General features: G+C 46.9%; 2 protein-coding genes across 4 annotated transcripts in view; one reads left to right on the top strand and one right to left on the bottom strand.

The window, feature by feature from the left end:
* CLEC16A (C-type lectin domain containing 16A) overlaps window positions 1–2310 on the top strand; it is a 34787-nt gene extending 32477 nt beyond the window's left edge. For all 3 annotated transcript variants that reach the window (XM_078600326.1, XM_078600333.1, XM_078600343.1), the window contains one exon: window positions 40–2310. In XM_078600326.1, the coding sequence (XP_078456452.1) occupies window positions 40–341 (302 nt within the window). In that variant the 3' untranslated portion in view covers window positions 342–2310. The remainder of the gene's footprint in view (window positions 1–39) is intronic.
* Window positions 2311–3635: 1325 nt separating this feature from the next.
* The window catches only part of TECPR1 (tectonin beta-propeller repeat containing 1), a 30733-nt gene continuing 10772 nt past the window's right edge, over window positions 3636–23596 (bottom strand). The window contains exons 12-24 of the mRNA XM_078600316.1: window positions 22610–22759; window positions 21831–21982; window positions 20658–20785; window positions 19362–19455; window positions 18242–18338; window positions 17034–17113; window positions 16239–16295; window positions 15101–15278; window positions 13363–13513; window positions 10409–10501; window positions 8426–8532; window positions 7753–7872; window positions 3636–6696 (exon numbers count right to left, since the gene is read on the bottom strand). Coding sequence (XP_078456442.1) covers window positions 6595–6696; window positions 7753–7872; window positions 8426–8532; window positions 10409–10501; window positions 13363–13513; window positions 15101–15278; window positions 16239–16295; window positions 17034–17113; window positions 18242–18338; window positions 19362–19455; window positions 20658–20785; window positions 21831–21982; window positions 22610–22759 — 1509 coding nt within the window. The 3' untranslated portion in view covers window positions 3636–6594. The remainder of the gene's footprint in view (window positions 6697–7752; window positions 7873–8425; window positions 8533–10408; window positions 10502–13362; window positions 13514–15100; window positions 15279–16238; window positions 16296–17033; window positions 17114–18241; window positions 18339–19361; window positions 19456–20657; window positions 20786–21830; window positions 21983–22609; window positions 22760–23596) is intronic.

The following is a 23596-nucleotide window of genomic DNA, read 5'->3' as shown; positions in this document are numbered from 1 at the left end:
GTGTTACACAACGTGTGTCTGTGTGTGCATTCCGAGCAGCCGCAGCTGGCAACGCGGGCACAGCCAGGGTGCAGGAGACTCCGCTTGCAAGTGACGGCGACTCGGAGCAGCCCGAGACCTCCGGCGCCGCGCCTGCCCCGGCGTCGGAAGACGATTTCGCGTTGCCTCCCAGCTTGACTCTGAGCCAGCAACCGACGCTCTCCCTCCTGATGGACGACAGCAGCGACGGACTGAGCGTGGAGTCGCTCACACTGCTTCCGCCCACCGACCCGCAGTGCATTCACAGCCTCAGTCAGGCAGGCGCCGCACACCACCCCGAGCCTTCCTCCCCACTCCTGTGATACGCCTCTTGACACTTGGAGGCTTCGTCCCGTTTGAGAATTGTCATCGTTCGCATTTCCTCGCAACATTACTAGACTCGGCGTGCCGTGTAGGTCGCGCGCTGTGTGTATCTCGAGGTTTCTTGCCGTTTCCCTGTTCATTTTGCATTTGCACATGCCATTTTCTTTGTTATTTCAGGATTATGCGTCGGTTTATTTGTTTTACAAATGGGAGGTGTCAGGTGCAATTGCTGATGCAAATCTCGGTGTTGGAAGGAGGGGAAAGAAAATGTGCAGAAATGGGGCAAATTTTTGTTACATTCTGCACTTTTTAAGCGAAAGGTGGCCCGCATTAGGGGACCACCTTTTGTCTGTTATGTCACGGAGCAAATACTCACGAATTACCTTTAGATTTAATTATTTGTATTAAAAAAGGGCCTAAATATATCTGGGTTTTGAAAACGTTAATTTTGCCACCCAGTGCATACAAGTGATTTGTTCATTAAAAATATATAAATATATTTTAACACTTGTACAGTAAGTAGTGCTTGGAACGGATGTTTGAACAAAATTTGGATGTAAATGTAGCCAACTGTTTTGTATTTGTAGAGTGTACATTAGCTTGTGATTTAATTGATTTTGAACAAAAACATTGATCTCAATTGTTGTATAGAGCGAATAGCCATTGGCAATTCGAGCAGCTATTTTGTTGAAACATCCACGAGAACAAAGTAATTGAATGTAGAGTCTGATATCTTTCTTTTCGCGGTGTGTGGTCTGTGCTTTCTGCAAGTTTAATATATTTTTAGGTCTTTTTTTTTAGGCGTTATTAAAGTAACTTCGGCCAGTGCGTACTGCTGGTGCCAGTCTAATGTTGAAGCATTTTTCTCATTGTAACCGATTCCGATAAGAATGCATTTGTGTGGATAGCACCACTGCTTCCAGTGGTTTACTCATCACCAACAGTTGTTTTCATCCTTTCCCCAAGGACAGTCCATTGGCATTTGTAAAAAAAAAAACATTCACTGCTGTGTGACCGAGTTGGTTTTGACCGAGTTGAGTGCAGATATATTTGGTGACCGAGCCAAGACTTGCAATTCGTTTATATGGTTCATGGAAATCGTTAACACCAGGGAACAGACCTTTGACGTGAGGAATTCTGCCCTGAGCTAAAACCTTTTGTAACCGCTGTGTTGGCATTTAGCATCTTTAATCGAATTCAAAATGAGACTGACATTTAAAGATGCCAAAAATGTGTATAATAGTATTTTAACAAGTGGAATACTGATATAATCCAGAGCAACTGAAAATGTTTGAGATGAATATTGCCAGCTGGGTATCCTCATAGACACCATTGGGGAGCCTTATTTGGCCAATTTATGTAGAATAAATGTTTGATTACTGCCTCTATATTCGTAATGTCTGCATAGACTGAGCAGTGTGCCACGTAACTGTTGATGACTACAAGAGCCCCCAAAGGTTGAGAATTTACTTCCAAATAAATTACTGTCACCATATAATTATGGCTACTCTGGTCTAAAACTATGCCCATTTGTTCCGAGCTCTCACCCAGTTAAGCACAAGTGATTGGATGTTTCAGTGAAGTTGTCGCCTGCGTTTAAATAGTAGAAGTTTTATGCACTGGAAGAATGACATTAACTCTTTGCGGTGTTGCAAACATCTAGTTGCTTGTGGTCCACGGACGTGCGTCGTTTTTCTGTTATGTTCTTTGCATTTCAGAGTTCTTATCAGCGGCACCTTTAGCATTCTAATATTTCTATCTTTAGAATGACTTTTAGGTTTCTGTAAAAAGAAAACGTTTTATAAGCAGTTTAATACAAAGCATTTGCAGTACCGGATTCCCACGAAACAAAACGTCATCGGCATTGTTAATGTGTTGCTATTTATGAGCAATGAAATGTCTGGTAAATATGTAAAATACACTAGGATTTTGGTTGTACGTCTATAAGCAATAAACTACTGCATTATATAGTTTACTTCATGGCCTGCTCTCAACCGAGAAGTCACAAATGGATTTCCAGCTCAAATTAACATTGAGGCGGTTACCGTCCCCCATTTACAGCCCTGAATCAATGGTGGAATTTCCACATTCCTATGGCGGGGGGGGTAAGTCTATCCATAGGACAACCAAAAGTCACGTAGGTGAAAAAATAAAATAAGAATAAATTAAATCACGACGTTTCGATTGCAACACAAGCAATCATCAGGTGTGACAATCACAGCAAGAAATGTTTTACTGAAGTGGGAGAGAAGAAAACATTTCTTGCTGTGATTGTCACACCTGATGATGATTGCTTGTGTTGCAATCGAAACGTCGTGATTTAATTTATTTATATTCTTATTTTATTTTTTCCCTACGTGACTTTACCTAAAGAACCAAAGAGTATGGATCCTTGCAGTCACGAAAACTTCTGAATGATAGGCTGAATCAACCGCTGAATCAACCTCCCAACTATCTCTGCAGTGTGGTCGTGCTCTCAGATGCGTGTCCTCTCCTTTGGCTGCCAATTCCGTCATCAATCTCATCGACTGGCCATCGATCCTGATAGGCGTGTGTCCGTCGCAAGCCCCACCTCTCGTTCGTGGTCCGTGACTCCGAGTTGGTTTTCACTTCAGGGGCTGCAGTGGAGCGAGGTTTCACGTTTGAATACGAGGTTTGGGATCTGTGAACTTAAGCATTTAAAAAAAAACTTTACCAGGTAAGGGCCTACTGAGCTGTATAGCTCTTTTTCAGAAGTGACCTGGCCACAAATGATAGCTCAGCGAAGTGGCTTATCTCGTGGAAATTTATAGCAGCCAAATACTCCAGACGAATCATGGGACCTCCCAAAACAGGTGTTAAGATGTTAAAACACGAAACTGAAACCTTTTACAAGGAATCGTGTCTGCATTAACCACAATATTTGTGGTCAGAATGCAAACAAAAAACTGATAATATATGCATTGTCTTTGAAACTGATTGGTCCACACCAGCGACGAGGCTCGAAATAAATCTGTCTCTGGTGTGGACCAATCAGTTTCAAGGACAATGCATATATTATTAGAGTTTTTTTATTTGCATTCTGACCACAAGTATTGTGGTTAATGCAGACATGATTCCTTGCATTTGGATGATTTGGCTACCTTAAATTTCCACGTGATGAGCCACTTTGTTCAGCTATCATTTGTGGGGAGGTTGCTCCTGAAAAAAGAGCTGTTAAGCTCAGTGGGCCTTACCTTGCGAAATGAAAAAAAAATCAAGTAAATTTGGGTATTTTACGTACACGACACAATTCCACTCATTCGTACACGCCACATGGTATCACATGTTGTATAACATGGATTTTATTCCGTTCATTTTTTTTATTTATGCATGTTTACAAGAAAGTATGGTATAATACAGGGTGCCTCAAAAAAATGTTAACACTAAAGAGAATTTGCAACAATATCGCAATAAATGTGCCTCCGGGCTCTGGAGACCACCTGGAGAAGATTCCAGGCCACGTGTTGACAATGATGGCGAACAAGTGGAGGACTCTTGACTTTTTGAAGCGATTAACATACATTTTTTAATGTTCTTTTTCCATTAAAAACAATAGTAATCTTTGTTTTTTTCAGTAAAGTCATGCGAAGGTAAAAAAATAAAATAAGAATAAATAAATTAAATCACGACATGTCTATTGCAACACAAGCCAATCATCAGGTGACAACCGCAACAATAATTTTTTTCTTCTCGCCCACTTCAGAAAAAAAATTATGTGGTTGTCACACCTGATGATGATTGCTTGTGTTGCAATCGAAACGTGATTTAAATTATTTATTTTTCTTATTTTTTCACCTACGTGACTTTACCGAAAGAACCAAAGAGTATGGATCCTTGCAATCACGAAAACTTCAAATCTAGGAAAAACAAGTCCCATATAAGTGTTAACATTCTTTGAAGCACCCTGTATAGGGGTACAGTTCACCAGAACCATCCTTGGCAACATTAAACCAGCCGCATGTTCGTGACATCACCTACGACACATCGGAAGTGTTTCTACATTACGTTTATTTAAAAATACTTGGAAGTTTAAGAAAATGTACATCTGACAAACGTGGGTGCAAAAAACACCCCTGCTCTTTATTTGCAAACTGTAGTAATTTCCACAGGAGGGTGAAATTAACGATTTGCACGGGGACGGAGTCCAATTCTCGCAGTAACTATCCAGAGCGGTGGTTCAAGAAGGCTCTGCTTTAGTGCTGTTGTTGGCAATGGGGATCAGTGCATGGACATCAGTGCATGGACATGGATTTCTCTCACGTGGGGCAGTATCGATTTAGGTTGTGCATCCTAGGGTTTTTTTTTTTACCGGGGCCAGCAAGCGCAAAGTGTATGTGAACAACAAGGGGGGCAATGCTGGCAGCCCGTGAACATGCACGGCCGCCCGTGAACACGCCGCCACCCACCCTCCCACTTTGTGTTTGCGAGCGTCACTTCATTGCGTTCTCGGCAAGTCTGTGCGGCACCCCTCTCGGCCTGCAGCAGAAGCTGGGAGATTCGCTAAAGGTTGCACTCCCCCCACCCCGGGATGGGAGGGAGGCAGAATCAGTTCTGCTCCCTGGCATCCTTCACATGTTCAGTTTGAAAGAATGTAACGATCGCTTCGACACTTCTACTGACTGCTGTGCTGTCGCTCAGATTGTTGACCGACGTCAATTCTCGGCATCTTAAAGTTGACGCAGGGGAGCGCTGGGATCGTCAAGTGAAGCGCATGAGGAGCCGATGTTTGGAGGGCTTTCCCCTCCTGCAAAACACGACGCAGAGCCTTGCCTTGCATTTTAAAAAATGTGCATTGTTCGATACACAAGTACAGTACTGTAACAGCACAAACATCTACGCGTTATAACCCTTGCCGTGGTTATCACAGTATATTGAACCGTTGGTTACGGTCGGTGAGATTGACCACAGCAAATCAACCATTGCAAGATGCATATTTTTTATTCCCATGCATGGGGAGATGCCATTGCTTACAGGCAAGCGAGAGCTGTTAACCCAAAGTGCACAATGGAGCCACTTGTACTTGGCAATGTTCTGTGGGAACTGGCATTACAAATGCCAAAGTGCTCTAAATACATTCCTGCTGGTTTGGGCGCGTTAATGCCCCTTTTAGTTCGGGGCGTAAGTACGGGCTGCACTCCATGTCAAAGGTCAGTTTCTTGGCAACGTGTGACGCTTGAAGTGGAGAACGAGGGTTCTGCTCTGATGAACACAACCACTTTGAGGATGCTGCCCCGTGCTCTTGGTTAAGGGAATGTTTGCGACGAGGCCAGACTGGGGAGGAGGGGGATCGCCCTGCTCGCTGTGGAGACATGCTACTGGCTGTCAGCAATTTTTTTTATTTTAGCAGGTAAGGCCCACCGAGCTCTGTATCTCTTTCTCAGAAGCGAGCTGGATATCACAAATGATAGCTCAACGAAGTGGCTGGTGTTGTGGAGATTTAAAGCAGCCAAATACTCTAAAACGCATGTTGATTTTAAATACGGAGAGGACCCAGAGAAAAATCCACACGGGGAGAACGTGAAAACTACAAATATACAGGCATCAGGGTCAGGATCGAACCCACGACCTCCTGCAGGTAGTTAACATCTCACCACCATGGCACACCCAGTGGGGGGCGGATAACGGGGTAGTAAACCCCCCCCACGCCCGATTTTGTTTGTCACAGATCGGTGGTTCCCAACAGGCGGCCCACAAGATCCGCGGAATTGCTTCGTGGAGCCGTGACGGATACTGCGGTTAAAGTACAGGGGGGGGGGGGTTAATTTATAAACATGTTATTGGTTGCATGGTGGTCTGCAAAAAAAAAAATATTGGGGGTTGACAGCTATTCACGGGTCCAGAAAGGATGGGAACCAGTCTTGAAACGGGTTTTTAACAAATGTAACATTTTAAAATAGATCTATAAAATGCGTCCTGATGTGTATTTCATTTGAGATACTTTTAATATTACAATGAAAAGTAATTTATATGCAGTCAATTTTGTTTGCGGAAAAATTTTTGCCCCCTCTGAAAATTTTGGCTGAGCGCGCCACTGGCTGCCAGCATGGAGGGTACGTGTGTGTGTATGTTGAACGCATATCGCACCGCATGTAGCCAACCGTGCTAATCAGAAGTTCTGGGGGTAGGGCAATAAACTAAACAACAAAAAAGCAGTTCTAAAGAAATTCGTTTTCAATCCAGATGAAAGGGTGGCAGTAGTAGGCAAGCAGCGGGTCGACAGGAAACGGTGCACTACGGTCGAGGCATTTTACTCCCAGGAGCAGCGTCTCCCTCCACACCTTGCAGCCGCGGTTGGGTCCAGTTCCCACGCACCGTGATGTAGTCCCACCCTCCCTGGGAAATCAACACGACGTGCACACACACACACACAAAGACAAAGGGCCCCCGTGTAGGCTTAACAAACTGTTGGGACAAACACTGTTAGCAAGCATCTATGAAGGCCGGCACGGCACACGAGGGGGTGGATGTCCAACACCACGGCCGGCCGCCTTTGTCTCCCCAGTGGCGATGTTTACACACCGCACCGGGTACTCATTTGATGCGGAGTCGACCTCGGGGAGGCCCAGGACCGGTTCAGATGTTGGCCGCGAGCGGGAAGCGAACCTGGGTCCCTGGGTTCGTAGCGCAGCGCACTAACCACTATACTTCCACTCCCCACACCAATACCCACCATTGTACACGCACACACACACGTACAGACACACGTACAAACACACGTACAGAGACACGTACAGACACACGTACAGAGACACGGGAATTTCAACTCGTGGGGGGCCGTTGACAAACGTTAATTCTTAACCGGTAATTCTGAGCGCTAATATGCATATAGGCCTAAATAATAAACATTACCTCAAGGTTCATCCTGTTTTATGATCATCAGTTTGCAAGGCTTACATTTTGCTTGCAAACTGAAGCCACTGTCAATGTATGAATGTTGAACTTCATTCGCACTATACATAGCCAACCGTGCTCATCGGAGGTGCGGGGGAAGGACAACAAACTAAACAGTTAAAAAAGTTCAACATACGTAGTGCTTAATTTTTATGTTAATTGCCTTTCTACAGGGATGACCAAAGCAACGAACCTTGGTCATCCCTGTAGAAGTGACACATAACATCCATTCATGTGCTATTATTAATAAGAAGCATTACCCGAAACATCGCCAACTATATATTTAGTTTTAAGCGTTATTGACCAATACATTGAGTTTTCATGTACAACATACATACGTCCACTCGCTTTACTGGCATATCCGGGCACGCCAGGAGATGGCGACATCGATTCCCACGGGTAGGGGAGGGATTGCTGGATTCACAGGTGTGCAGCAGAGCCACCTGTGTGCCGGTGCGGGCTTCATGCCCCACTCGCACCTCTCCCAACCCCTCTCACCCCAATGCCGTAATCCCAGGACTGTCCCGTGGGCGAGGTAGGGCCCACTCCGGTGCGACAGCAAACGACTCCCCGGCTCGTGCTCTGACTGCCCTGCACAGTATCTGCTATTCCCCACACCTGCACGAAGCACACACGCGCACGCGCACAAACACACACAGAGCAAAGACAAAGATCCCACATATAGCCTTAACAGACTGTTGGGGCAAGTGCTGTTAGCGAGTACCTATCAAGGCCGTTACGGCACACAAGGGGGTGGGCGGCCAGAACCACACCCGGCCGCCTTCACCAGGTCATCATTTGAGGTGTTGGCCGTGAGCGGGAATTGAACTCGGGTGGCCGGGTTCGTAGTACAGCGCGTGAACCGTTACACTACCGCTCCCCACACAGCATGCCACTGCTGCCACTGCTTCCACTGCTGCCACACCTTGACCTCAAAGTGAGTAAGTTGAGATGGGCACTCTCTCCAAATGTGTGATTTTTTTAATCGAAGGAGTGAGTGCATATGCATGTGTGTGTGTATGTTGAAGTTATTTCGCACCGTGCGCAGCCAACCAAGCCAATCGCAGGCGCGGGGGATGGAGAAACAAAACTAAACACAAAAATCAGTTCTCGAGAAATGAGTTTTCAATTTGGATTTCCAAGTGCCACAGCTCCCAGTGGCTTCCCGCACCTGGTTCTGTGGCCCCACAGACACGAGTCGCACGTTGGGAGACACCATCTCCCAGTCGGTTCCACACGGAGCCTGCGCTTCAATGCCACTTCGGAACCACAGCTGATCTGTAAAGTGCAAACAAAGCACAAGGCACGCCACTTACCCCCCCCCACACCACCGCCCCCACTTCACGTGCTCTCCACCTCTTGGCAAGTGATTTAGAGGAATTAATCTAACCCCCGGAAACGAACACCTTTAAACGAAAGTGCACAAATATTACGGCAGTCTCAAAGCTCACGATAATTAACGCTTTGAGCTCAAATATATTGCAAAGACTAAGTATGTTGAAGAAAATGACCGCGATTCGTCGTTGCAACGTGACGTTGCGTGCACAAGAGGTGCGGCGTAACGGAATTGCCACCATTGATCTCTCCTGTTTGCTCTGCAGCACTCGTTTTAAAGGCGTGGTTGTTCTCAGTGCTGGCCACCACTCAATATATGCAACAGATACGTGTTGGAGAAGTTGCCCATTAAGCGAAATTTCGTTTAGCGAACCCTATACAGTAAACCACCCTTGTTAATTCTACACATATGGGGCTCTGGCCTTGCAGAATTATCCAATATTCTGAATTATGTACAATGGTACCTCTCCCCAGTGCCTCTTGCACCAATAATAAAAATCTAAAATGAGTTTTACAAACTCTTCAAACACCAGACGCATCGACACGCAACCTGCATCAATTGTATCCCAAACTTTGTATTTGTCTCGCAGACAAGGGATTTCTACTTCAGTCCCTTTCTATTACTTCTTGATGTAGGTGTAGACGACATTTCTGAGAGGGTTGGTTTACACAGAGTGCACAAACAAGTTAAAGTCCAAAGCGACGGGTGGTCTGCACTGACGCTCACCACGCGCGCTGCCACCAGACCGAGCCGTTGTTTTGGTCGTGGCGTGTGGCGTCGCTCCACGTGTATGCCGAAATTGTAACATTCGGTACGACCATTCGGCTAATGGCGAATTCCTGATTCTGTATATATGCCGAATGTGCAGCCGTGCCAAATTATCCCCAATTACGAATGGTCAAATACCGACATAACGAGGTTTTACTGTATTCCCATTGACTTCCCGTTAAGTAATCGAACACGCGTTCCTGTTGAAACACTTTCAGCCCCAAAGACGTCATGAAATCACAACACTTAAGAATGCAGCGAACATTTTTTAAAGCAAATATTTGATGAAAATTCGATACTTTTTTCCAGATAAAATATGAAAATACTAAAACTAAGTTGACGAAATAAAAAAAATACTCCACCAAAACAAGCCAAGCTTGGGCAATGGCGTGAAGAGCACAGAAAACTTCATACCTATCAATCCCCTGTCAGTGCCCTACCTTATTACAGACCAATTCAGACCTTATTGGTCACCCCGTGCCCTAATAAATCTCTACGTTCATCCTACAAAGTTCCATCACAAGGGAGAAACACAAACAAATCGACAAAAGCTTTTTTTGCCCGTATTGAAAACGGCTGTACACCGTATGGACATGAAAAATCAATTTCTCTGCACAAGAATACGAGTAAACCGTATGGGTTGACAGGTATGAAACTTGTAGAGTATGTCACGGAAAACCAGTACAGTATGAAAAGTGCACCACCAAAAAAGATTTATTATAATTTAGAAAATTCAAGATTCCATAAACGCAAATTTTACGGAATGTATATCGAATTCCTTTTCTAATTTATGAGTTACATTATCGCGAGATTGGTATATTAAGTTGTATAACAAGAGATGACTGTATTGAACAAAACAATTGTAATGTGATGTAGTCACTTAAGCAATGCAACATAATGAAAACATCTCCAGTGCACAGTATTCTGAACTTCTTTTGCACCGTACGTCGTAGTTAACCGCTCTAATCGGAGGCGCCTTCTTCTCATCGCGCCTTGGACACGGCCGATCACGTTCAAGTCACAGCAACCCCCTTGCGCGACTCAACTTACTTTGCTCATCCACTGCAAACACAGTAGATGGGCCGGCAGAAATGTGCTTGAGCTTCTGTTTAGTGGGTGCAGCAAGATGGATCCAGGTTTGTCCTGAACACACCAGACACATTTCAAAAGCACAACACAGCACAGTGCCGACAGACATATTCAGAATGAGTATTTAGACTGCAGGAGGAATACGATGAGCTCTAAAGCTCTTTTTCACACATGTACAGTCAGGGCACGGAGTTAGAACGTTTCAACAGCAAACGACACAAAAACACGATAGGAGTGTAAAAGTACAAGAAAGGTAAACAAAATCACCCAAACCCATACAAATAAAACTAAACAATCCCCATCCTACCAGGCAAAACCCAAAAAAAAAACAGCCTGGGCCACAAATTATATCTCAACAGTGGCATTTATAGCAGCAAAATAATCGAAATGGTCGAAATGCACCGGAATGGGCGCATTGCGTTGCACTACGCCACCTGGAGCCCTGCTCAACTGTGTAGAACAACAGAAGAATAAGTGCAGGCGGGGGGGGGAACAAATAGATTTAACAACCCACAGAGATGCCCATCACGTGTCCACAAGCTCTGAGCCTTATCCACAGCACAGGCTCAAAATAATGGTAGGTTTTTACCCTTTTAACTGGTACAAAACTGACACCTTTATTCAAGGCATCATGTTTGCAATGACCACAACACAAGTAGTCAATAAAGCAAACAAAAAGAAGCAACTCTGATAAGGATAATAATATGCACTGTCCTTGAAGTTGATTGGCCCACACCCGAGACGGCTTTCTTTAGAGCCTAGTCCCCATTGGTGTAGGGCCAGATGACACCAGAAGGCGTACAACTCAAAAACAGTGCAATATCAGAGTATTGAGAGTTCGGGGTAAACATTTACACTATGAGATCTCTTTTACCAGTGGCAAAATATAATGGTAGGTTTTTACCCTTTTAACTGGTACAAAACTGACGCCTTCTGGTGTCATCTGGCCCTACACCAATGGGGACTAGACTCTAAAGAAAGCCGTCTCGGGTGTGGGCCAATCAACTTCAAGGACAGTGCATATTATTATCCTTATCAGAGTTGCTTCTTTTTGTTTGCTTTATTGACTACTTGTGTTGTGGTCATTGCAAATATGATGCCTTGAATAAAGGTGTCAGTGTTGTACCAGTTAAAAGGGTAAAAACCTACCATTATATTTTGCCACTGGTAAAAGAGATCTCATAGTGTAAATGTTTACCCCGAACTCTCAATACTCTGATATTGCACTGTTTTTGAGTTGTACGCCTTCTGGTGTCATCTGGCCCTACACCAATGGGGACTAGGCTCTAAAGAAAGCCGTATCGGGTGTGGGCCAATCAACTTCAAGGACAGTGCATATTATTATCCTTATCAGAGTTGCTTCTTTTTGTTTGCTTTATTGACTACTTGTGTTGTGGTCATTGCAAACATGATGCCTTGAATAAAGGTGTCAGTTTTGTACCAGTTAAAAGGGTAAAAACCTACCATTATATTTTGCCACTGGTAAAAGAGATCTCATAGTGTAAATGTTTACCCCGAACTCTCAATACTCTGATATTGCACTGTTTTTGAGTTGTACGCCTTCTGGTGTCATCTGGCCCTACACCAATGGGGACTAGGCTCTAAAGAAAGCCGTCTCGGGTGTGGGCCAATCAACTTCAAGGACAGTGCATATTATTATCCTTATCAGAGTTGCTTCTTTTTGTTTGCTTTATTGACTACTTGTGTTGTGGTCATTGCAAACATGATGCCTTGAATAAAGGTGTCAGTTTTGTACCAGTTAAAAGGGTAAAAACCTACCATTATATTTTGCCACTGGTAAAAGAGATCTCATAGTGTAAAGGCTCAAAATAACCGACTGCGTGGCCATTTTCATCGCCGAGAACCACCGAACTTGAACCGCTGCCGCTTGGGATGGCCAGATCTTCTCAACTCTTGGGAGTTGCTCTAAACGACAAAATCTATGTACGTGTGTTGACCTTCTTTTGCACCGTACGGAGCCAACCGTGCTAATCGGAGGTACGGCGGAAGGACAACAATGTGGCCATGCATTAAGTGCTTTTGAGCTGGTGGTGTGGATAAAGCCGACAGCTTCTGTACATGCAAAGCACACATCTGTGAGTTGTTAAATCTATGGGAGCCCTGTACAGAATCGAGACAGAGCGATGGCGGATGGCGTAAGCTAAAACTGCTATAAACTATTTATATTTTAGCAGGTAAGGCCGACTGAGTCATATAGCTCTTTTTCAGAAGCAATCTGGCCACAAATGATAGCTCAACGAAGTGGATTATCACCTGGAAAAGTATGGTCGCCAAATACTCTAAACGCGTGTTCATAAATGTGGAGGGAAAAACCAGAGGATCCGGAGAAAAATCCTCACAACCACGGGGAGAGAGAGAGACACGCAAACTCCAAATATACAGCAGGCATCAGGGTCGGGATCGAACCCACGACCTCCTGTATACCAGGCGAGGTCGTTAACATCTCGCCACAGTGGCGCTGAGCCACCTGGCCAGGGGGTAAATTCAGCTGGCGCCTCCAAATACCCCAAAAGCCTTTGATATCAGCCAGCCTCACAAAATGATTCACTCTCTTGGTTTGTCACTCTTGGGTGACTTGAAGTGGCGGGCTCAGCTGCTGTAACCGTACCAGAGGTCGCAAACGGGTTTTGATTCCTTACCCATACCCGTACCCGGCCGCACCAGGGTCGCAAATGGGTACCCGTTCCCGGCCGGGTACGGGTACCCGTTCCCTACCCGTACCCTACCCGAAATGAGTGACAAACGGTTACTCACCAGTGACTCACGGCCTACCCATACCCGTACCCGGCCGCACCAGGGTCGCAAACGGGTACCCGTACCCGGCCGGGTACGGGTAGCCGGGTATCGGGTAGGGTACGGGTATCGGGTACCCGATTGCGACCTCTGAACCGTACCGACTGGGTTGGCGTCCGACACTCCGGTTCGCAGGAAGGCGGAGCCGTCCAGCGCCAGGGCCCAGACCATCACAACGCCGTCGCCGCCGCCACTCCCCACGGACACGGCAACAAACGGCTGGTCCGTGCTCACGTGCAGCCAGCTGCTTCCCTGCGTCGGCAACACAGAGGAGGGAGAGATCTCTCCTTTTGTAATGTCCCTCAAATGGAAGGCGCAGCCGAGGCTACCGCAGTAATTGCAGGGTCAAGTTTACTACACACGCGGCCTTGCTGCAGGATAAATATTATTCTTAGGCAGCAGGAGGAGAGTATCCACAGCCCTAGCTGCCTGTAGAGGTGCACACGATTTAATTCAACAGGAGCTTTTGGCCTACAAAGTATTGTCGGTGGGGGACATTTGCTCAGTTTTTGTCTTAATTTGGTAGATGTTTATCACGGTTTGTGAAATCGTTTTCCGAATGTTTTCCATCCACCCGAGTGCAGTGGTTCCCAGCCTGTGGTCCGCAAGGTCGTGGGGATGTGGTCCGTGTCACTGTCGCAGATCCTAAGAATGTTGTCTTCACACCACATTTTTTTTGCTACATGGCTGTCTGTGAAAGATTGAAGCAACTGCACAGTCGTACGAGTATAGGGGTGTGCCTGGTTACCTAATTCTAGCCACATTGTATTGTAGAATATTAAGTGCGGTGACCATCTTTGTTCGGCGGCGAGCTAAAAGTCGCTGTCGCGCGGATAACCGTGGTTCACGTGGTGATGGTTTCTGCTCCTCGACAGGTACACAACGTCTTCTACACACCGCTGCTTCAACAAAGAACAGCCTCCCCCCAGATGCACAAAACTGTCCCACCAATATTCTTGGTTCTTTCGGTAAAGTCACGTAAAAGGGAAAACAATAAAATAATTAAAACAACATTTTTTATTGTTTAATTTTTAACCATCATTTTGTTTATTATTTTATTATTATTATTTTCTTATTTTATTGTTTTCCCTTCTATGTGACTTTACCGAAAGAACCAAAAATATTAATCCCAGCAGTCACGAAGCTTTAAATCGAAATTTGCCCCACCAATGTCAACCTTCACTAAAACTCACCTCTCACGTCACCAACGATCACAGCTAGAGTGCATTCTATGCGAACCGATGGTGTGCACCACTTAATTGTTTACGCATTTATTTATGTGTTTGATGGTGAGTGATAATTATCACGTGATTATAATCATCGCGTGAATGTGTACCGTGCAAGTTACCGATGCATAATGTCTGCATGTGTTGTCATGGCACGTTTGCTACGCTACATGTCGGACGCACTTGCAAGTGAGACAATTGCATCTCAAGGGACTATTATGCAGGTGCAAGTGTATAATTAACAAATGCGATTTCATACACAATTCAGAGTGGGCTGAACACACTCCACCCTACCCTCGGTAATTCCTTCGTGTGTTTAGCTACTCTCCACCCCACAGCCCCTTTTTCCCTCCCCATTTAAATCCCCATCTCCACCTGCCCTCCCACTGCGTGGGTCCCCATTTGGCTGGGGCAACGGGCCCAAATTCTCTCCTTCTCGCCAAATCGGAATTTCTGCGGACTCTCTGTAAACCCCCTTCAATCGAAGTCCTTCGGCGTGACGTACCGGCCTCGTGTTTTGTTGCAACTTAATAAAAAAAATTTGAATAAAAAGTGGACTTGAAACCGCCCAGCCGGATGATAGCAGCTGCGGCCTTGGGGAACGGCGACTCACGGCGGGACTGACGCGCGAGACGCCCAGACGGCACAGCACGTCGCCCTTGCGGCTCACGGCCCAGAGGGCGACGGGGGAGTCCGCGGGCGCTTGTGGCGAGGTGGCGTTCAGGGAGAGGTGGCGCAGCGACAGCGGAGGGACCTCCAGCCACGGGCCGCTCGTCACCAACCTGCACCGCCTGCACACCGCCTCGTCACGCTCAGCGAAACCCGTTGCAGACACGATGCGTTCATACGAGAGCACTTGGCCGCGCATTTGCGTGGGATGTAACTTCACCGCGCGCCCTCGGCCGCGCACGCATTGAGTAAGGATTAGGTGCCAAGTGCGATGACGTCATCAGTGTCATTAAGCCCGATCGGCGATGTCGCCGCAGCGAAGCCACAGATGTTGTCATCACTGTGGCGAGATGTTAACTCCCTCGCCTGGTATGCAGGAGGTCGGGGGTTCGTTGCGGACCCTGACGCTTAATTATTTGGAGTTAGCATGTCTCTCTCCCCATGGTCACGTGGATTTTTTCCTCCGGGTCCTCCGGTTTTTCACTCCATATTTAGAATGAGTATTTGGCTGCTATAAATTTCCACGCGATAAGCCACTTCGTTGCGCTATCATTTGTTGCCAGGTCGCTTCTGAAAAATAAGCTAATAGGTCATTGGGCTTTACCTGGTAAAATTTACTAAAATTTGTGATTTGTTTACCTTTCCTATACTTGGCACTCATATCGTGTTTTTGTATTGTTTGTTGTTGTAACTTTCTGACGCGCCCCTACTGAACAAATGTGAAAAAGAGCTTCATAGCTCATCGGATTTCTCCAGTATAAATAAACATTCTTATTCAGTGTGAGGGACAATGCCATCGTGGGGAACGAATTTAAATGGGGAACTCAACTTGCAGACTATTCTACCAATAAAAGATGTTGGTTCCCATTGGATGCTATTTTTCTAAATTTCAGGGGCAAAATGTTGTTAATTCGTAAGAGCGAAATCTTTAGGGGGAACGTCCCCACCAAGAGAAACATTTTTTTTTTGCGTTCGATGAATACAGAGCGTCACTCTACCATCTCTGCAGAGCAGTAAAAAAAAAATGATGCTCGTCATTTAATACTTTGCAGTGCAATTTTCTGGAGATCTAAAGCAATTACCTTGACCAGCGTCGCCTCCGCACAAAATCCTTGATGGTCTTGTATCCGTGGTACCGCCTGCGCACACAGAACCAGCCCGACAGGGCGAGTGTTGTCATGAGCACTTCCACTGCTGTACTACATCAGCCAGCCACGTGTTGCACCGATTCATAACCTACTTTATTTCTGTCACACGTCTGGAATGTTTATACATCTCGTATGGGGGTCGGCAACCAAAATATAAAAAAGAGCAATTTTTTTTCGTCGAATACGGTACAAAAATCAATATTTCAAGAGCCGCCAATGCACGTGAATACATACGTACACAATGACATCACGAAGCAGTCCACATAGAGCCGCATTCGGCTCCGGAGCCGCGGGTTGCCGACCCCTGGTCAAGTATGTGTACGCTACGTTTTTGCCATCGCAACATCGGTCGCATCTCATCATCTCACGATATCGCATTGGTGGTGCTCATACGAGGGACAACACATGTCAGGAATTGTAAGGCTCCATCCAAATCCAGCCGGGTCGTTCAGCGACAGAGCGAGCGGCTCGCAATAGGAAAAGTTAAAATCCTGGTTGGGGGATCACTCAGCCCATCGTCCCTCCGGGGTCGATAAACTGAGTACCACTTGAGTCGGCAGTGGTTGTCCAATGGATGGACTCGCCTCCCACCATAGCAATGTGTCATTTCAACCACCGTCACAGGGCTGTAAACGGTGGGTGAGCACCGATGCCTCATTGCTCATTTAGAGCAGCAGGAAGCGACGTGGACTCGCGACTGAATGGGTGAAAGCGAGCAGTGGCGCTTACGCTGGGAAGTCGGCGGCGTACTGCCATCCCTCGCGGTCCGTGCCCCCGGGTACCCCGAAATCCACCGCCCAGTCTGACACCTGCACGGTCACGAGCGCAAAGACAAAGATCCCCCGTATAGCCTTAACAGGCATATTGGACAAGTGCTGTTAGCGAGTTGTGCCTTTGTCTCCCCAGTTCTCATTTGAGGCTGAGTCGACCTAGGGGAGGGCCATGACCTATTCAAATAACCGTCACTGGTGTTTGGCCGCGAGTGGGAATTGCACTCGTAGCGCAGCACGCTAACCGCTGCACTACCGCTCTCCACATACACACACACACACGTACATACACATACAAAGATAAAAAAACGAAGATCCCCCGTATAGCCTTAACAGACTGTCAGGGAAAATGCTGTTAGCGAGCACGACATGGCACACCACGTCTGGCTGCCTTTATCTCCATAGTGGCAATGTTAAACACACTGCACAGGTACTCATTTGATAATCTTCACTGGTGTTGGCCGTGAGCGGGAATCAAACTCGGATTGCTGGGTTCGTAGCGCAGAGCGCTAACTGCTACACTACCGCTCCTCCCACACACACATGTACACACATGTACACACACGCACACACATGTTCACACATGTACACACACACGTACACACACGTACACATACACAAGCAAACAAGCAGGTGGGCAAACAGCAACGAATATGTTGTGCACACATGCTGTAGTTGGCGTTTTCTCAACGCAGTTTCGGATTCCTAATTGGCATAACACTTTGGGTAAATAAGAGTTACACAATTGCCGTATAGAATGAATGTGTTGACAATAAGGTGTAGGGTTGCATCTGGATTAAGACTCAGCTGTCAGAGTAAAGGATGGAGAAGTTGTTTGCAAACTGTGCATATATGTTGAACTTATTTCACACCGTACATAGCCAACCGTGCTAATAGGAGGTGTGCAGACCATTGGTGCTTCACAAGGCTATGGAAAGTGGTCTATGCTACTGCCTACTGTACTACTATTGATATTTTATTCATGACCCATCAACACAGCTGGCTATTGGACTGAATCTGGTAATTGCTAGAATTGGTAAGGGTCATTTATATATTTGAAAAATGTTATTGGTGCACAGTGGTCCATAATTATTAATTGTGGGTTGGGAACCACTGGATTAAAGTGAGGCCTAGGATTTTAGGATATGGTATTGCAGGTAAATATACCCAGGTCCACTGTGGTGAAGGCGGCTTTGTGTGAGTCTTTGTACGCTCCTGCAGCCCCGTGATGTCGCTCCACATGTAGCGATCAGTCGGCAAGCCACTGTCACACGGGGGCACAAATGCCACGCACACACAAAGCACACACGCTCGCAAAAGTTCAAAAAAAGCCTCCGCAGTACGCGCCGACTGCAGTGGTCCGCAAGGCCGTGGGGGAGTGGTCCACAGAACTACGGCAGGCACTGCAGGGACTCCTCTACTTACGAACGATCCACGCATCAGTAACAACAAAAATACTCAACAGACTCGTCAATAACACTGTGGCTTAAAAATAACAAAAATATAGAATAGGTGAAGTTTTTTGGCAATGGCTCTTCTTCATAGCACACAGATATAGACCGGTGAGATAGAGTGGAAATAATAAGAGCTGGAAACTGCTATTTACACCACAGGGCCAAGTAAAAAAGAGTGTTTAAAATGGGCATATAAATAGTTACATATTAATCAATAGCGACTGAGTAACAGGAAAACCCTTGAATAATCAAAAATGTATCACAAAATAAACAAATTTGTATTAAAGTTTACGCGAGAAAATGTTACTGGCAGACTGCACGTTCGGCAGGGAATTAGTTTTGTTGCAGTGAGGTCGACAAAGCAACTACGAGCATCGCTCACTTTAGCGATGCATGACTGGGCCCAGTTATCACTTCACTCGGATTGGAGAGGCTCTTAAGAAACGTCGCGATCAAACAAACGCGTCGCTAAAGTAGCGGCGACGCCCGGCCGGGAAGCATGAGTGCAAAAATAAGACAAAGATCCCCCGCATAGCCTTCAACAGAGCGTTGGGGCAAGTGCTGTTAGCGAGCACCTACGAAGGCCGACACGGCACACAAGGGAGGTGGGTGACCAGCACCACGCCCGGCCGCCGTCGTCTCCCCAATGGTGATGTTTACACACCGCACCAGGTACTCATTTGAGGCCGAGTCGACCTAGGGGAGGCCCAGAACCGTTTCAGATAATCATCACCGGCGTTGGCCGCGAGCGGGAATTGCACTTGGGTTGCCGGCTTCGTCGTGCAGCGTAGCGCTAACCGCTGCCCCACCGTTCCCTGCACACAAACACACACCGGGCAGTGTAGCCAGACAGCGGGTTCCAGCGCTGGTTCTCGTAGATGTACACCTGGATCACATCCGTCTGGGGGTGCATGCCATCCGTGCTCCCTGAAGCACAACAAACACACAAAGACATAAGAGATGCACGTGCCTGTGCGGGTATGTGCGGGTATAGGTGTGCCTGGTTACTTAATTCCAGCCACCATTGTATTGTGGAAAATTAAGTTACATTTGAGAAATGGCAGGACAATCTTATTGGTAAAAACAAAACCCTAACAGGTATTTACGTATGTTGAATTTCTTTTGCACCGTACGTAGCCAAACGTGCTAATCAGAGGCGCGGCGGGGGGGACAGACTAAACATAACAATCTGTTCTAAAGAAATTAGTTTTCAATATTGATGTAAAAGTGCATAGCTCCAGTGGGCTACACAGGCGCACGCAACGCGACGGTTGGCAGCTAAGGACTTTAGTGACACTGTACTTCTTCCCCCCGCGCATTTGGCTGTATTGTAAAGGACTGCTGTCACCAACGCTGTGTTTAAGTGCTTGAGCCTGCCGAATCCGATTACAATCACGTTTTTTTTACGAACTGAAAATTTCACTGAGGTTCGATTCATCTGGCTCAGACTGTAGCTGCCCAAGAATATGAGTTGAGGTGGCAAATCCACGATTCCCCCTGCAGGATTTCTAATCAAAGCGGGAACTTAATTTGAACGCTTGTGAACAGAAATGTTACGTAAACAGATAAATAAGAATATGGATATATTTACACCGTATATATAAATAATAACTCGCTTGGCCCAAAGTGTGTCTTTAACGATCCTTGCTGTGTGACTTGTAATCCTGTCGTGGATTCGATTTTTATAAAACTGGTCCACATTTGGGCCACCTAAAAATATGTTGAAGAAATGTAGAGACATCTACAAGTGAGTGGTCTTTAAGCATGGGTCTCAAGCGACCTCTCTAAAGCTGTAATAAACAAAAAAATCTCAAATTATCTGGACACAAAACTATCAGAAAAATGTATCCCTTAGGAGTATTTTGGTGTAAACATTCCACACTTTCTGAGTAATTAAAAGATTTCCCCCGAATACACCCTTGGGATGAAACATTTCATTTGCAAGTGTGTCTAGGGTGTCACTTAACACATTCGTAGTAAACCCGTTATTGCACTTCGAGGCTATGTTTGTACATCCATCGCGTACAGACCAAGTGAGGTCGGACACATGTCCACGGTTTTAATTGAGGAATTCTCCGAATATTCTACGTCCCCCGTGATGTATTGCGTGGGTGGGCTGAGCGCGTTACCCTGCAGGAATCCTCCGCCATGCCCGCCTGTGTACACCCAAGCCGTGTGGTCGTAACCGAGGCCCCACACCACGCCACTGCCATCGCTCTCAACCAGCCGCAGGTGGCCACCGATCTGCCGCCAGAACCTGGGGGGACGCGCACAAACAAAGACAAAGATACCCCCCGTGTAGCCTTCACAGACTGTTGGGGCAAGTGCTGTTAGCGAGTTGCACCTATGAAGGCCGGCACGGCACACAAAGGGGTGGGTGGCCAGTGCCACGCCCGGCCGCCTTTGTTTCCCCAGCGGCGATGTTTACACATCGCACCAGTTACCCATTTGAGGCTGAGTCGACCTAGGGGAAGCCCATGACCAGTTCAGATAATAGTCACTGGTGTTTGGCCATGAGCGGGAATCAAACTCGTGTGGTTAATGCAGACTTTATGCTTTGAAATAGGTTTCTATTTGGTGTTTTAACATCTCAACACCTATTTTATTAAATGTAAAGCTTATTATTCTTATTTCATGGTGTTTCTCGATGATGCAGGCAGTGATGAGAAGGAAACTGGCACTATTTGGAAACGTATGCAGCATGGACGACATGGAAAAGTGAAATTGTGTTGTTTGGAAAAATGGAAGGAACCGGTAAGAGAAGAAGACCTACCAGAGAGAGAGGCTTGACGATGACGTGAGAGATTGATGCCAGAAAGATGTTGCACTGCTTGAGCATATTAGCACAAGACAGACTGAAAGTGGAAACAAATGACGAAATGTGCAGTGGACATCCCACGGGCCTATCTGCACCATGGATCGTGATGATGACGACGATGTAGATGTATGATTATTGTTTTTTTCCCTTTTATCTCGCAACAAAACCGACACCTTTTTTACAAGGAGTCATGTTTGCATAGACCACAATACCTGCAGTCATAATGCGTCATCTGGTCCAACATCATGTGAGACTAGGCTCTAAGGACAGCTGTCTCGGGTGTGGACCAATCAACTTCAAGGACAGTGCATACAGAGTTATGTTTTTTGTTTGCATTATGACTGCAAGTATTGTGGTCTATGCAAACATGACTCCTTGTAAAAAAAAGGTGTCAGTTTTGTTGCCAGATAAAAGGATAAAAAACTAATTATCATATTTTTTACTGCCAAATGAGGTTCCAATGATGTAGATGTATGCAGCGTACATATGGAGGGCAGAACTTGAGCCGGAGGAAGCCTCGGACGAGCACTCGCTCACAAACACGTCGCCGCGGCAGGTGACGGACCACACGGCGCGATGAGAGGGGCTCCTGGAGAGGCCGCGCGCCTCGCAGCACGCCGTGTTCAGCACCGCCAGCTGATGGCGCCGCAGCCGGCAAACCGAGGCACATACGCAGAGCACGGACACGTTAAGCCTGACCCGTTTCCGACGACTGTATGCGTGCGATCGGTTCTTTTTCTTATGGTTCCGTTCCGATGGCGTACGGTTAACACGGTTGGCTTACGCACAGTGCAAAAGAAGTTCAATATACATACATACGTACATACAAAAACAAAATTATAATAACTTTATCGCTACCGAGGCTCCCACAAGGCCATGCGTGGAGGGCACCCACCCTGCAACTTGCAGACGTCTCGGAACAGGACAGGGTTAAGCACGCATAGAGGTACCAAAGGTTTGCACAAACACACACCCAATATGCATTCTTACTCCAGACATCCTTTACAAAATTGTAGTCTCCGGGCCAGATGCACACCTTCACGAAACGACCGAAAGACATCACCTTGGCGATTTGCCCCCCCACCACCCCCTGCCCCCCCACCCCCCAACCACCCTGCCCCCCCCACCTCCCGCCCCCCAACCGTGTTGGCAATGGCGACCTTGGCAAGCTTGAACACAAAGTCGTAATGACAAATTTTGCCACGTCGTTTTATAGACGTAGCCTCGAAAACGAACGGGTGAAGGGAGAGTGCGGAAACTCACCCAGTCGTGCATGTCTTGCTCAGTTGCAGCAGCCAAGCGTATGGGCGCACGCGATTCCGTGCGCTCCGCCGTGTACACAGCGAAGGTGTGCCGATTCGTGTCCAGCACTGGCACCAGTGCCGTGATCTCGCTGATGAAGATGTGCAGGTACTGCGCTCAGAGACGCACAGAAAAGGCAAAGATCACCCCCCGCCCCCGTATATACTCGAAACGGACTGTCGGGGAGAAGTACTATTGGCGAGCACCTACAAAGACCGGAATGGGATGCAAAGGGGGTGGCTGGCCAGCACCACGCCCTGGCCGCCTTTCTACTGACGATGATTACACACGGCACCAGGTACTAATTTGAGGCTGAGTCGACTTAGGGGAGGCCCAGGACCGGTTTAGATAATCGTCACTGGTGTTGGCCGTGAGTGGAAATTGAACTCGGATCGCCGGAGTTCATAGCGCAGCGTAGCGCTAACCGCTGCACTGCCACTCCACATAACAGCGGTAGCCGCACAAGCACACACGCGCACGCACACACGCGCACGCACACACACCCAGAGGACACCACTATGCAATAGCAGCACCACCACAGGAAACACCGTGCATGAAGTAATCAACAATGGAGGGAACATGAAAAAGACCTTCCCTTTCTTTACGTGGAATTTTATTTAAAATTCAGTATCTCCTGTGTCCTACTCTCCTCACAAGCACAGACGGCTCTCGCTCGTCTTTGCCTGTGAGCCTGAAAATTATCCGATCAAGGACAAGTGCAGCATCGGTGCAGACACCTCGTGCGGTTGTCCGGGTTGGGCCGCGGGCATCTACAGGAGCGCACACCACCACACACCACCGCACACCACCGCACACCACCGCACACCACCGCACACCACCGCACAGCACCAGCCGAGCACCAATGCACCGATAACGACTGGACACGGATGCCCCCGTCACCCCCAATCTTCGCTTCCATTTTTCCACATATCCTTCACTCGCCTTTGA

This window comes from Lampetra planeri, chromosome 1 (genome assembly GCF_965212315.1).
Source record: "Lampetra planeri chromosome 1, kcLamPlan1.2.h2, whole genome shotgun sequence".
Classification (NCBI taxonomy): Eukaryota; Metazoa; Chordata; class Hyperoartia; order Petromyzontiformes; family Petromyzontidae; genus Lampetra; species Lampetra planeri.
Note: the sequence above shows the minus strand (reverse complement) of the source record. Positions and strands in the feature narration are given on the sequence as shown.